This window comes from Cheilinus undulatus, linkage group 11, assembly GCF_018320785.1.
Source record: "Cheilinus undulatus linkage group 11, ASM1832078v1, whole genome shotgun sequence".
NCBI classification, from domain to species: domain Eukaryota; kingdom Metazoa; phylum Chordata; class Actinopteri; order Labriformes; family Labridae; genus Cheilinus; species Cheilinus undulatus.
Window position 1 is genome coordinate 30,018,757 of NC_054875.1, and position 14,854 is coordinate 30,033,610.

The following is a 14,854-nucleotide window of genomic DNA, read 5'->3' on the forward strand; positions in this document are numbered from 1 at the left end:
CTTTGTCAAACAAGTTCTATTTAAGTATTTAAGTGTTTTTTGATTCAACTGGTCTGGCAGTCATCAGGCTTGGGTGTGGTTAGTGTAATTGAGCTTAGCTGCTCAAAAAACATGGTTAATCACAGTTTATTCATGTTTTACAATGGGCTTGGATTGCTTTTTGGCATAGGACCTGGTAAGTTTGGATAGGTTTTTACCTTAATAAATGAGAATTTTTTTTTTTACATACTTGGGATGCCTTTTTCTGACACTGAAATGTGTGAAGTGAAACTAATATGAAAAAAAAAAAAGAAATCAAGAAGGGGGCAAATTCTTTTCACAGTACCATACATGCACAAAGAAGCATACATTGTGATCACCTTAATATCAATAATAAAATCTCTTTCTTTTGTTTCAGAAAGTAAAAAAGTATGACATAATTGTCAAAGCAAATGATCATGGAAAACCTGTCATGTCCTCATCGGCTACCATTACTCTCAATATTGTTGACACAAACACACATCTACCAACATTCAAGAAAAAGGAGGCATGTTATTTTTTACGACTTTTGCTGTAAGTATTGCTGTTTTCTGATTAATGCACTGAGGTGAAGTTGAAACTTTTCTGCATATCTAGTATCACGGGGAGGTGCAGGAAGCAACCATTGTTGATGAATTGTTGAGAATTGGAGTAGAGGATCTAGACACTCCTAAAACACCTGGTTGGCGCGCTGTGTATTACTTCATCAAAGGAAATGAGGATGGAAACTACATGATTCGAACAGACCCTGAAACCAATGAGGGAATTCTGAGTGTCGTCAAGGTAATTCTGCTTTCTTTTTCATATTTAAAGAATCCTGATCCATTTACAGAGGGAAAAGCTTGAAGTCTAATTAATGTGATAATGGATAATGGATAAAGAAATTATGCTGCATATGTGTTGATTTTATTTCTTCCAGAAAAAGGATTATGAAAAGACAATGACAGCAAATCTGCAGGTTGGGGTAAAGAATGAGGAACCTTTAACTATTTGTAAAGATCATAAGGATGGTGGCACAGCAGATGAGAAAAATCAAGATTCTACAGTCATCACAATCAAAGTGATTGATCTCAATGACCCACCGGTTTTTGACAAAGATCCAGTGCATGTATACGAGAGGGAAGAGGAAGCTATAGGAAAGACGCTGCTCATACCAAGTGTTTATGATGCAGAGGGAGACAAAGTCAGGTCAGTGTCCTCTATACAGTACTATTTCTCCTGTGACCTTAGGCTGCATCATATTTGGGTCTGAACTATGCAGATTTTTTTTAAATAGTAATTGGTACCAAAATCTGAAAAAAAGCAGAAATCATCATCAAAATGTTTTCTATTTATTTCCTTATATATATATTTCTTTAAATCTGAGGATTTTTTTTAAACAGGGTATTTTGCTGGGTGAAAATGTTAGTCTTCCTGATAAACAAACTACTCATGGATGCATTCCTTCCAATTGTTTGCAATGTATCTTTAGTTTGTATTTCCCACTGTCTCTTCAGCCTTTTGAAATGTGAACAGAACCCCAGGGTGAGCTGCATGAGTGAACACTAGAATTTGTTATATCTATAATAACTACCCACAAATGCAATAAACCACAAACGTAACACAAATCTGAAGCTTTTCATGGAATAATCTGGAAAATTTAATGTTTCCCACAAATGTAACAACAGTTGGCTACAGCAGACGTAAAGACTAATTTTCAACAAACATAATAACCAGTAAATCTACTAGGAATCTATTACATTCGTTGGAAGGTAACATTCTCCCTCTCTCAAAATTGTAATAACTCCCTACAAATGTAATATGGACATGAAAAATGAATTTTCTGGTCATTTTTGTTTGTTGTAGTTCTTTCAGTAATGCAAATGGATTCAAGTCAGTTCACTAGAAAGCACCAGGCTCAAATAAAGTGGAAGAAAATGTGTCAAAGCAGTGATTTGAGTCATTTATAAAGAACTTACAGAAACATTTGTTCTAATTTTCGGCTGTTTAAACATTGTTCAACATTCTTGTTATTATTATTATTATTATTATTATTATTATTATTATTATTATTATTAGCATGAGCAAGCTCAATATCTTAAGAGCCTTTAATTCAGGTTCAAGAAGTGTGGGTGCAGGACTTTAAAACCTTCATAGTCTCCCCGAGACAAAAATGTGTTTTTAGTCCTGAGAAGAATATATGTATCACATATGTTTAAGATACAATCCCTTCATTTTACATGGCTAAACATCAAACTTTATTAAAACCAACATAGCCTTGCCCTGTGTGTTTAGTTAACATGAAAGAATGTAAAAAAAAATGTAACATCAAAGAAGTCATATTTTTGTCAGTTCTCACTCTGTGAACTGTAAATTTACTGTTATTATTTATTATTTATTTGGATTAGATGAACCCTCTATGAGGGCTTGATGGGTTTTAGCATATATGTTTGACAAGTAGTGGCAGCCTTGCCCTTTGAGTTTTGTCCTCAGGCTAATTTTGAATATCTTGCCTAACTGTAAAGCAAATTTTAAAGGGAAAGGATGAACATCCCAGAAGGAGTTAATAGTCGAAGGAACCTTAAAAAGCTGATTTTGTCATCTGAGTCTGAGAGGTGTTTTCAGGTCTCTGTAGGATACATATGCCAGCCAAAATTCTAATTTCTAGAAGCAACCTGCTGCAGGGCTGATTTTTTGCAACTCCCACAGACAAAACCTTCTGAAACATTGGTTCTCAAACTGGGGTCCGGGACTCCTGAGGGTCCGTGAGCCAAAGCCTGGGGGTCCGCCAAATAATTCAAAATAAATTATTTAAGCAATGTCATGTCATCAGAAAGCAAACATATACATATAGGGATCACAGCACCATAAAACAACCACACTAAAGCAATGACATGAGTCAGCTTTGGGCTCAAACTCAGATATGATTGTGACATATCATGTAAATCTATCACTCGTCACACATCAGTCACGTTGTGCATTTGGTGAGCAGGTCCAGCTAGCAACAATGGATAAATATTTACTAGTAAGTGTGTCCACTCCATCAAGTGGTGCTAGGCCCAAACCAACTAAACTGAGGAAATATGATGACAGCTATCTCGAGACCAAAATGTGTTGAGTGTCTTCATGTGTTTGGAAATGAAGCAATGAAGCCTTCCAAGCTAATGGTTCATCTGATAACAAAGCATGCAGAGTTTAAGGACAAAACAAAAGATTTTTCAGATGAAAGACTGAGGAATAAATCTGCCACAAAACATGAATGGTGAACCTGACCACAACCTCACAAAAAGCACAGAGGGCTTCTTATTTAGCTGCTCAACAGATCAAATGAAGTAAGAAGCCACACTCAGCTGGACAAGAAGTCCTGATTAACATATGTTTAATCAGCGTGAGGGTTATGTGGGAGTCCTTGGAAAATTTCTGCCCTGTAGGGGGTCCCTAGCCCGGAAAAGTTTAGAGACCCCTGTTCTAAAGTACTTCCTGATTCATGGTGAATCTTGGTGTCATGGAGACGGCCTTAGGATGTTACAAAGCAATTTGAGGGAGATTTGGTCAACCTTGTATACTTTTTTTGTGAGGACCAGCCATTTTGGGACATTGCAAGACATCCACATTTATAAAATCTGCCATAGCCACTACAAACAGGTTCAAATATGTCCTCTGATACTGTCCAAAAATACAGTCAATCAAAATGATGGACTTCCTGTTTGGTTGACAATTTGGGTCCAAGAGACTTATTTTGTTGTCCTGACAAAATCAAAAATTTTTAAAATACTGTATGGGGACATCATCTCCAAAACTGTTATCAATCATACCCTTTTTCCAACTGAAATCTTTGTACCAAGATTCATGACTCTACAGGTGCTGAACTACTTCCTGTTTCATAATGGAAAAAATCTGATAATAATAATCTCACTTTCTCTGAAAGTTCTTTATAAATGACTCCGAGCATTGCTTTGACACATTTTGATCAACTCTACCTAAACCTGTGATGTTTTCGAATGAGATGACTTGAGCCCAGTGGGAGCTGTAAAAGAGCTACAACAAACAACAATGACTAGAATGTTTATTTTTCATGTTCATATCACATTTGTGTGAATTATTTCAATTTTGAGAGAGAGAGAATGTCACCTTCCCACTTTAAATTCCCGCAAATTTAATAGTTATACTGTGAGAAATTCAGTTATTACATTTGCAGTATGCATGTTTGTGGGATTATGACATTAGCTTTAAGGGACAAGGAAAACTGCAGCTTATGAAGATCTGAAGGGCGTGCTGTGTTGTAATTTTCAGGAGTTTATGTGTAAGAAGGGCCATAAAAGTCCCTCTGCCCAAGTTCTAAAATGTTTGCGAAGACAGATCTCAAAAACCTACCCTCTCTCGTCTTGTCATTCCTGGTTTTAATCTAGTATATCCTGTTCTATTTTCATTCCCCCTCCTGATTAGGTTTGTTCTGTTAGAAGATCCAGCTGATTGGGTCACCATTGATGAGACAACCGGAAAGATCACTTCAACTAAGAAGATGGACAGAGAGTCACCACATGTTAATCAAACATCAAACACTTACACTGTTGTTATTGCTGCAATAGATGATGGTACAAAAGATGCTCAAATGTAGATTTTAAATGCATGCCAATTTCAAAGAGCCCCTAGTTAACTGAGCAAGTACATTAATAACCTTTTTTTCCTTTGCTGTTGAACCAAGGTGAACCTTCAGCCACTGGGACAACCACTGTCCAGATCCACCTGACCGATATCAATGACAATGTGCCTCAGCTGGTCAGCAAAAATGTCACTATGTGTGGAAACAAGGTTAACAAGGTCATGGTGCAAGCCAATGATTCCGACGTGGATCCTTATGGTGGGCCCTTCACCTTCTCTCTGATGGACGAGGACAAGACTCTGGCACAGCGATGGAAAGTAGACCCTGCCACAGGTAGCAGATGTCTGTTAACCCTTTTTACAAACAAATTATTTCCTTTTTCCACTTACAAAATGACTACACCCCAATCTTTATCTGTTACCAGGGGAGGAAGGTTGGCTTGTTAGCCTAAAACAGCTTCCTTATGGTACCTACGAAGTTCCCCTAGTGATTCAGGATCAACAGAACATGATTGGACGTGATACTGTGGCAGTGACGGTGTGTGACTGTGGCGACAAGGATATCTGCAAAGGCAAAGCACCGCTTGTATCCAGTATAGGGGCCCCTGGCATTGGACTTATCTTTTTAGGACTCCTCCTATTCTTGTGTGAGTATGACAAAAAGAGAAAACACAACAAATCTGATAAGTTTATGCTCACTCAATCTTGAAACCCATCACTTATCTTCATTTGATATACGATATAGGCCTCTATAAAAGCATGGACATGGTTTCAGTAATTCTGGAGAAGCAAGTAGGTATTTTTAAACTTCCAGACAAGACCTTCTTTTTTATGTAGCATTTCAAATAATGTCCTTCGTGGTCTGTTACATCCTGCAAGAAATGCTCATTTATCTTTCTCACGAGAGGCAGTTCAATAGTGGATGATAATTACAGATGGGCTTCACTAATGCTAACTTCAGCCAGTAAAAGACTTTTTAAAAAAATCAACAAAGAAAAAACAATAAAGATCAGGGTAAAAGTACACTGTATTCTAGTGTAAATGCATGCTTGAAAATTCCCAAGTCAATTCTTCACTTTTCCATCTGCTAGCTACTTTTTTTAATCACTACTTAGCCATACATCATACCTATTTCTATTTCTCAAAAATTTACTACTGACAAGCACCATACTGACAATCCCCCAAAAAACCCTTGTAATGTGCAAAAATCAGTGGCTTTTTTTTCCTAACTTTGGACAGCATCAAGAGCATTTAAAGACTGTAAGCCTGTACTTCATTTATCTAATTGGTGAATTTCCCTTTTTGATATGTACCAATAAAACACTATTAAATCGCTAACAATTTTGAAATGGCAACCCCTGTTTAACTTATTCTGTCTTTATGATTTTCTCTCTCTAAAATTTGAGTTGCCTCTTACTTTGCTTTGGCATTTTTAAGATGGCACTGGAAACTCTTATCTACACTAACCTTAGTGTTTTGATATGGTTTATGTTCATTATGGAGAGAATTTAAAAATAATTAGGAAATCTGTTTATAATTCCAAATACTACCATTAGTGAATCTTTTCAGTAGGTTGTGAATAGGTGCACATAAAAAAATATCAACAATAAGTACACAATATGCTTTTATTTTGAAGGATATGTTAACATCTATTTGTTCTATCACATATTTTGTTCCATTAGGAGTCTAAATTTTTGTTTAAAAAAAAGTGTTTATGATTGAAAAATGTACAAAATTTAAATTTTGTTTATGCCTTGAGGAGGCCGGGATAGGTTCTGACACTAGACCAGTTGAGAACCACTGATTTACATAATCTATCAAACTGCAGATTACTTTTTATTTAAGTTTGGTGAGCAGATGAATACTATAGTTAAAAAAAATGCATCCCATTGTGAGCAAACAGAAAACTAATGACCCAGAGTTGTTGAAATAATATGAAATTCTTAATTATTATTTGGAGAAATTAAATAGCAAAAAAAAAAACAACATACAAGTATAGTCTTTACAATGTTTGTTAAAAAAAATTATATCACTGACATGCATGCACACTTTGAGATCATACGGATGACAATACTGATTTACTTTGAATGAAGGAGTTGAGATAGTAGTGGGATACTTTGACTATGTGGTAACAGTACTTTTACTATACCTCGAGCATTCATTTCAACACAGAAGAGTGACAGATTTAACCAAAATTTAAAGATACTATGATATCTCACATACATTTGTCACTCAATGCTTGGCCAAGCTATCATTAGCTCAAAAATCAAAGCTCGTTCCTCTATTTTTATAGCAATTCCTTCATTGTCCACTTGATTTCTCCCTTTTAAAAGAATAACAAAAAAAAAAAAAAAAAAAAAAAACAATACAAGCACTAGAGAAACATCCTATCCTGTCCCAACTCTGTCTGACTGCATGATTTTATATCTTGAACTACTTTTGTGCTGGAAAACAAAACTTCTCAATGTGCCAGTGCATACAACCTGCGTAATGCTTTTTTTCCATTGTGCAGGAAGCCATGAACAATTTACTGATAAATAGCTGTAGTAAATGGACACAAATTAAACCACATATAGAAGAAACTTATATACATACACCATAACAGTGTATCTGTAAACATTTTAACTTTTATTGAGACGTGCTGCTCTGGCAGTTGATCTCATACTTTTAAATATAAAAATACATTTAAAACTAACCACCGCTTCTCAAATACTTCACCTAACTGTTTTTTAAACAAAATAATGTATTGTTTTATGATAGGAGATGAGAAGCTCACATGGCAGCAGAGTAAGATCTACCTAGCTTATGATGTATATAATTTTTTTTTAACATGTTTTATTCTAAAGTGACACATGCCCGGGTCCTACAGGTTCCACGGTGCATTGTTGTTAATATAAACTTTATATTAGGATAAAAAAGAAAGGACTGACATCAGTGGAGAGAGGAGAACTGAGAGAGAGGGCGAGAAAGAAAACGCACCAGTTTAAGACCTGGTTTCATTCTGTGTTAAATTGTACCACTTTTACTGCCTGTGGCAGTTAGCCCTGGCCTTTGAAAGTTAGTTTTTATTTTTAATGAGACTTATCTGCATATGAGGGGAACAATTTTGTGTGTAATTTTTTCAGAATTTCCCCATTTACATGCATGCAAATGGGACAGGGTGATGTTTGCTCAGCTGAGTAGTTTGCTTTCATTTTATGTACTTTTTTGCCATATGGACAGCTTAACAATGTGAAAAAAGCCGTGTACCTCTTCAGGGGATCTGCCCCACAGTGTGGAAAATGTTGCGGAGTTTGGATGTGTGACAGCTCATGACTATCATTCCTAATCTCATAAATAAAAACAAAACTTTGGTTCTGTCTGGGTTTTTCCCACGATGATCAATTTTGTCTCGCTCATGGAAAAACTTTTGTGAATGAACATTTCTCCTCATAATTTCTGCTGACCATAAAACTATCAAAGTAATAAGTAAAGGTTAACAACTGTCTGCAACAGCTCCATGCCACAGCAGGTGATGTGAAATCAATCAATTTGTTGTCAACACCTTGAATGATTAAGTACCAATTTATCTATTTATTGTTGCAGTCATAATTAAAACTGTGATTCAAGCATAGGAAAATGAACCCCCAGCATTTGGGCTCTTTGCACTTAACATATAACAATCATTTTTGGATTGACAATTTAAAGCCAGACAGATTACTTCCAGCCACAGGTGTTGATTGTTTTCTTAGTTAAATCTGTCTTCCAATCAGATTTTAATGGATTCTTAAAAATACTTTCAACTTTGTCCTCATAAAAATGTTCAACCTCAAGTCAATTTTCCAGTTGCTTCAAAAACTTAAATTGTTTGGAGAAAGGCTCTTTTTTCATCATACAACTGGATAGATAGACCCTCAGCTGCTGAACTACAGAGCCCCCTCTTGGTCATTGAGAAGTATTACTGGAGCAGTAAGTTGCTAATGGTGTAAATAAATGGAAGATTTTTTCCTCTCCTGCAGCTTAACCGACCAGTAAAGAGACCTTCTTCACAATCAGCCTCTCGCTAACTCATGTTAAACTCTTATAGAAAACACACATTTCAAACTCTGTTCTTTTCTATTCTTATGTCTCTACAGTGCTGCTACTCCTCTTCATGTGTCAGTGTGGAAAAAAGGAGTTTAAAATCCCCATTACTGAGGATGAAGGTAACCAGACCCTCATCAAGTACAACCAAGAAGGAGGTGGCTCCGAATGCAAGGTTTGTTTGATATTTTGTGTGTATAAAGAAATAAAGAAAGTAAAGTTGTGACCGTATGCTGCAATATTTACCCAATCTAAATGCACGTCCCTTTCTGGGGGTCTACCTTTTTCTCTCTTTCTCTGCCAGTCTGTCCCCAGTCTGCCCCTGACACCGACGCGCATTGACACTGTGACGGACAGCATAAAAGTGGGCACCAAGCAGGTAATCCTCAATCTATTATCAATCTTCTTGTTGTTGGCTCTTTGTCTTTTTCTTTAAGAGAGAGCGCCTTATTTTTTTCACTAAGGTGGCAAATTCAACCTTACAGGTATTCCTACAGAAAACCAAAAACCAAGGAGTCACATAAAGCAAACATGGATTTCAGAAAATGTTACACCTAGTCCTGTTCAAACATGAGTGGCAGCTTTAATCCAGTCACTCTGTCACCTTTTCTTTTTCTGTCTACCTGAGGTGATGACAGATAGGCAGATGTTAAGTCGAGGTTAAGATGCTTGTTGTGAAAATATTTATGGCATAAATTACAGGGTTTGTAAAGGCCTGGTAACCAGTAGCAAACAGGTTTGACTTGTAAGCTACTGTTAGAATGTGTTTGATTCCCCAAAACAGGCTACCTGCACACAGACTATTTTATTTTTGGGGGGAAGCACTGATATCATTTACTGTGACTTCAGCAGTTGTGAAAGCTAGATAACAGAACTTTGATTCAAATCTCAGTTTAAGTGGGGTATTGAAGGGATGAGTTACTAATCAACTTTCAGAGCAGATTTTTAACTCTGCTTGGACCCACCTCCTCCATCCATCAGCTGCCTCCTCCCCTCCTAAACCACACTTCCTTCCCCTCTCTGCCAGTTTCAACAGCAAGTGTTTCGTGAAAAAGACAGTGGCAGACAAATGCTGATAAACATCTAAAAGCAAGACATCTCAAGGTTGATTTGGTGGTTATCAATTTGTTTTTTGACCGAAGAAAATATTTTGTCTGTTTGGGGCACAGATGGCCATGCAGTAAGGTCAAGCCCCATGTATGCAGGCGACCTGGATTTAATTCTACACTCATTTTTCCTTAGGAGGGGCCTCTTCCCTCACATGGTGGCGACACTACCGTTAGAAGTTCATGTGCAAAAAGAAAAAAGACTTATGATGGGATGGGACACTTTTGCCCAATATTTAAATCTGATTATTTCATTTTATTTTCCAAAGCTAAATGTGTTAGCCTGGTAATGGCATTTTTATAATGTGTTAGCATCAAGCTAACAAACTAAAACATGCACTCTCAGGCCCACTCTCAGGTTTATATCAATGCAGCGCAGTTAGGATATCGATGCTTCCTAATGTGGATCTATGTATTACTTATGCTGATCATCACTGTCTGTTATTTTCATTACTTCAATCAAGACACTTTTATTATTCTGTACTTGTACATTAGTGCATTTCTCCTCTGTTCAGCTGCATCAGTGTGTCATAATGTTTTTAAAGGCCAATGAAGAATTTTGAAGTGAGAGAGAGCCAGTGTAGTTATTTATTTGATTTCATTAGAAGAATTGCCACTTCAAAACTGTATGTTGGTTTGAAATGAAATACCTACTGCTGGTATGATAAATGTTTGAGCCTCTGGGTGGCATGTAAACAAGCTGAAGGAAGCCATCAATTTGATAACAGAGCTAACTACAACAAACCCAAGAGTCTGACTTCAGTCTCTTTTTAAGAAGTAAGTTCTCTACAATTAATCTACACAGGGTATATTTTCGATTGCTGCATATTAAAGAGAAATGTTATTTCAGTGTTAAAATAACCTGCATGATTCATGAAGTTCTGATTTAGTTAAATAAACTGATCCTGTGGATGCATGTCTCTTTCAGATAGTCAAAAATACAGTATGTTTAGTAAATTCAGTAGACATAGACTCTTCTGGGTTCTGATTATAACATTGTGGGTTTTTTTTTTTATACAATAGGTGACCAAAACAGCTCCAGTCATGAACCAGGAAATGGATGCATACAGCAGCTACAGCCATACCATGGTGAGTTACAGAGACAGAGGTTTACAAAGATTTAGAGCAGTTTACAGCAGCAGGATACATCCAAATGATAAACTAAGTTAACTTGCTAAGTGGTGCGTGCCTGTACTTGTCCTTTACTATGCTCCCTTACTTTACCTTAATGTAATTCGCCTACAGATTAACAGCCACATGAACTCAATGTCAATGCAGCATCAAAGAGACACCATGAGGAGCCAAGGAGCACAGAACATGGTGAGTGACAACAGGACAACAGCTTTGTTTACACGAGCTGCCCTTTCACTGTTCAGTTATGATATGGAGGACGGTCTACAGCTCAGTCAGATCAGCCAGCACACTGCCTGTTGAAATCCACAAGGGGGCGCCAGAGTCTACATTTTTATGAGCAACACAATTACAGACAAGATAACTCAAGTTTTTCCAATTGTTTATAGACTATATTTTTTGTCTCTTTTTCTCTATTCCATTAGCTCAGAATACTTTAAATGTATTATTTTCTATTTGGAATTAGCATAAATCTGGGGTTTAGATGACCTCAAATACAATACAGAGCTTAAAGTAAAAACAAAGATAAAACACTGCATACTCACTGTGGTAACTTGGGGTGCATACCAGGTGCTCTTGAAGTCAAAGTTGAAGACGACTAGATCAACTTGAAAGCCACAGGGGTAATTTAAGGCATACTTGCACTGAGCCAAGGATGTGGCGAGATTGGCTTTATTGGTTTAGGGCACATCAGCCTAAACCAATATGATAAGCCCTAAACCGATAAAGGCATTTAACCACATCCGTAGCTCGGTGAGAGTGAGCCTGCAAGAAGGCCTAGCTGCCTCCCCCTCCCCTTGGATAGAAAAGTGGTTATGAAATAACATGTTTACTTTACATCAAATGTTGTATACACATAAAAAAAGTTTAACTTAATGTGTATTCTGGTGTTTTAAATCTAACCAGTGTGAGTGACAATTTTAGTTGCAGAGCTTTTTGGAGATTCTTTAACCAGATTTAATTGCTAGAAATTGTATGGATCCTGACTAATATAATCTCATTAAACACTATCTGGCTTTATTATAGTATTTACAAGATTAAGTTGACAATAACTTTTTAATTTTACTCATTTCAGTACTCTATGTGGAACACAAGCAGGACAAACACCTATCAGGTAAGAAATGCAAATTAAAGTGGCATGTTTGCACAAGAAGGTAAAAACGAGACTTAGTTTTCATCATATAGAAGTTATTTATGTTTTTTAGTACAGTATGTTATTCCAGCAGTGGAAAGTGTATATATGCATGTTATAGTTTGATGATAGGAACTCATAATCCTCCTCTTTGTGAACAGGGAGGCTCTTCGAGATACAATCGCTCTCTCAGCTTGAGGTCAACACTGCACATAGCAGATCACCTTGACAGGGTAAGAAGCTCTGTGAATGTCTAATAAAAGATTTGACATATAGCATACACTACTAGTAGGGTGCATGTGGCTCTGAAGGTAAACAGGTTGTCTACCATCATGGCAAGTGTTTTCTCCCCCTCTTAAAGAGTGCTGTGCCTGACAAGATTTAAGTGTATTCAAAAATGTATACTTTCATCGTCAACATCTGCAGCTATCTATGACAGTCATATTCTGCTACTACAAGCAGTAAAGCAGCTTTTGTGTAAAACAACAGAATTTTAACGAAGGATAAACTCTCCTCTGTGAAATTGATAGCTAAGCCCCATAATACAAGTTACTCCTGGTGGTTACAGCAGCATTATGCATTCTCTCCTCCATGAATGGATGTGAGTGTTAACCATTCCGTGGTCAAAAGCTCCATATAAAACAGCTATTGACATTTTTCTGATAATAAAACTGGATAAACTAAGCATGCTGTAAAACACTAACGGCCAGCCAGGCCACAATCCCATTATTTAAACTCCCTGATGCTTATAAAATACCATTAATGAAACAAAAACACTGTATGGGAGTAAAGAGGTTAGATAATATGGTGAGTGTACATGTACACTGAATGTAAATGTGGGCTACTCGTTTCTTTATACATACAATATAACCATGACATCTTTGCTTGATTATTCCCACAGAGACTGCACACCATTGATGGAAACCACACAGACTACCCGGTGTACCGACCCTGTGAGTATGCCTACGAGGGGCAGGGGAGCAGATCCCAGTCGCTGGATAGGCTGTCTCTCAGCAACTATGGAGACGATTTAAACTTTCTGAATGAATTGGGACCGAAGTTCAAGACACTGGGAAGCGTCTTGCAGCAGAAAATTCAAGAAAAGAAGACAGGTTTTTAAAAGGCACTGCTGAACTGAGTTTTCAACTAAGCTTGATTTTTTTCTCCTCATTTGTATTTGTAAAAATGGATGGATCAGACTTAATCACTGGAGAGATTGTTGCGTGGACTTTGTACCAAACACTAAGGTGACATTGTAAATTGGTATCATTCCAATGGACTACGCAGAAGAGGTTATGACTTGCTTGTTTGAACTTGGAGTTATTGCACTGCACAAACTGTTATGCTCTGGTTATTTTGAAAAGTTACGTTTTGAAAGGGACTGGGTGTGTATGGTTTAATTTTTTTACTGTGCTTCTTTGAGAGTGACAGCTGTCACAGTAAACACAGCACATCATTTGAAGCTTTGGTGGTTTAGTCACGGCAGTATTATAAAGACTTTTATAGTGTACGTTTGTATGAAAAGTGGAAATTTTAGAAAATGTAAGATGTGGCTGGCTGTCTAGTCATACAGTGGTGTGCTTCGAACAACTATCATGGCTGTAGTTTTCTTTTGTTCTGAGGATTTTTGTATCAGTCTAAGTATGAATTCTTTAAGGAAAAAATAAAATGTGATTTTTGGGGAGAAACTTGCCTTTGCTTAAAGCTTTACTGGCAGCCACCTCTGGCGTAAAATCTTTAAACAAAAAGAAAATATGGTAAAAATATACTCAGCTCATAATGCGCTGTGATTTATGCTAGGTCCTTAATAACTTTTTCCCATGATACTTGTAAGCAGTGTTGGGTTAGCATGTTACCAAGCGATCTTTTAAGTTATCACATAACTTTTTAGTAGTAAGGAGCAACAATACATGAGTTTTGCATTCAAGTAATTCATGATTATTTTTTCATGATAGCCCCATTTCACTTTTTATCCCCACAAAAAAAGGAAAATCCACAAAAATTTAGGTTTGTAGTGGTTGCTTTGTAGTGCATGCTTCTATGTGACAGGCAGGAGTACACATTTTGTGATGCCATAGTATTGTATGCCTCTGCCCAGTTTGTTGTTAGATTGTGAGCACATTAAAGAGCTGTAACTTTATTTTGTTATTTATGCTGCAGAGGGACAGATTGGTGGCACCATACTTGGCTTTAGAATGACAGTAGAGTTCAAAGGCAGACCTATAGTAGGTTATGTGCGGGTATCACAATGTGGAGCTAGGCCTAGTTATGGGTTTAAATTGTGGTCAAGCAAAAGTACTCTTACGTGATATATAACACAATAATATTAGAAAATTACTTTTGAAAGTAAAGTTAACTGACAATGGCACTAGTAGCCCAGCTCATAATAATACTCTAGATAAGAGATTACCTCATTAAAGTGCGGTTTGTGATGCATATTTGCATATATTTGTATTTTTTTAAGTCATAGAAGTACTTCAACTAGATTGCAAAAATTTGGGGTAGACTAAAACAGCTAAAAGAATGGCCGACAATGATAAATATTGGATTGCAATATCACCCTCTCAAGGGGCAGAAGCACTGATGTTGCCGCTGTCTTAGAGTCCCTTCTCTCTCTGTGACCTGCAAAGCAAGTTTGGCCACGCTGCTTGCCACACATATGGAGGAAGAAGAGAAAGAGGGCTTGTCAGTTAGCTTTGCAGTCTTATATGGATAAAAAACAAAAATGCTAAACTGGTTGAAAAACTGCAGGGGGGCCACCTGTCTCATCTGCTATCATGTACGCCACTATTCAACCACGGATGAAGAGACCTTGAACAAGTTA

General features: G+C 37.0%; 1 protein-coding gene across 1 annotated transcript in view; it reads left to right on the top strand.

The window, feature by feature from the left end:
* The window catches only part of cdh26.1 (cadherin 26, tandem duplicate 1), a 43,502-nt gene extending 29,856 nt beyond the window's left edge, over nt 1–13,646 (top strand). The window contains exons 11-23 of the mRNA XM_041798746.1: nt 398–526; nt 616–801; nt 938–1,206; nt 4,444–4,592; nt 4,703–4,933; nt 5,025–5,246; nt 8,715–8,836; nt 8,966–9,040; nt 10,791–10,856; nt 11,013–11,087; nt 11,974–12,012; nt 12,192–12,263; nt 12,932–13,646. Coding sequence (XP_041654680.1) covers nt 398–526; nt 616–801; nt 938–1,206; nt 4,444–4,592; nt 4,703–4,933; nt 5,025–5,246; nt 8,715–8,836; nt 8,966–9,040; nt 10,791–10,856; nt 11,013–11,087; nt 11,974–12,012; nt 12,192–12,263; nt 12,932–13,150 — 1,854 coding nt within the window. The 3' untranslated portion in view covers nt 13,151–13,646. The remainder of the gene's footprint in view (nt 1–397; nt 527–615; nt 802–937; nt 1,207–4,443; nt 4,593–4,702; nt 4,934–5,024; nt 5,247–8,714; nt 8,837–8,965; nt 9,041–10,790; nt 10,857–11,012; nt 11,088–11,973; nt 12,013–12,191; nt 12,264–12,931) is intronic.
* The last annotated feature ends 1,208 nt before the right edge of the window (nt 13,647–14,854 follow it).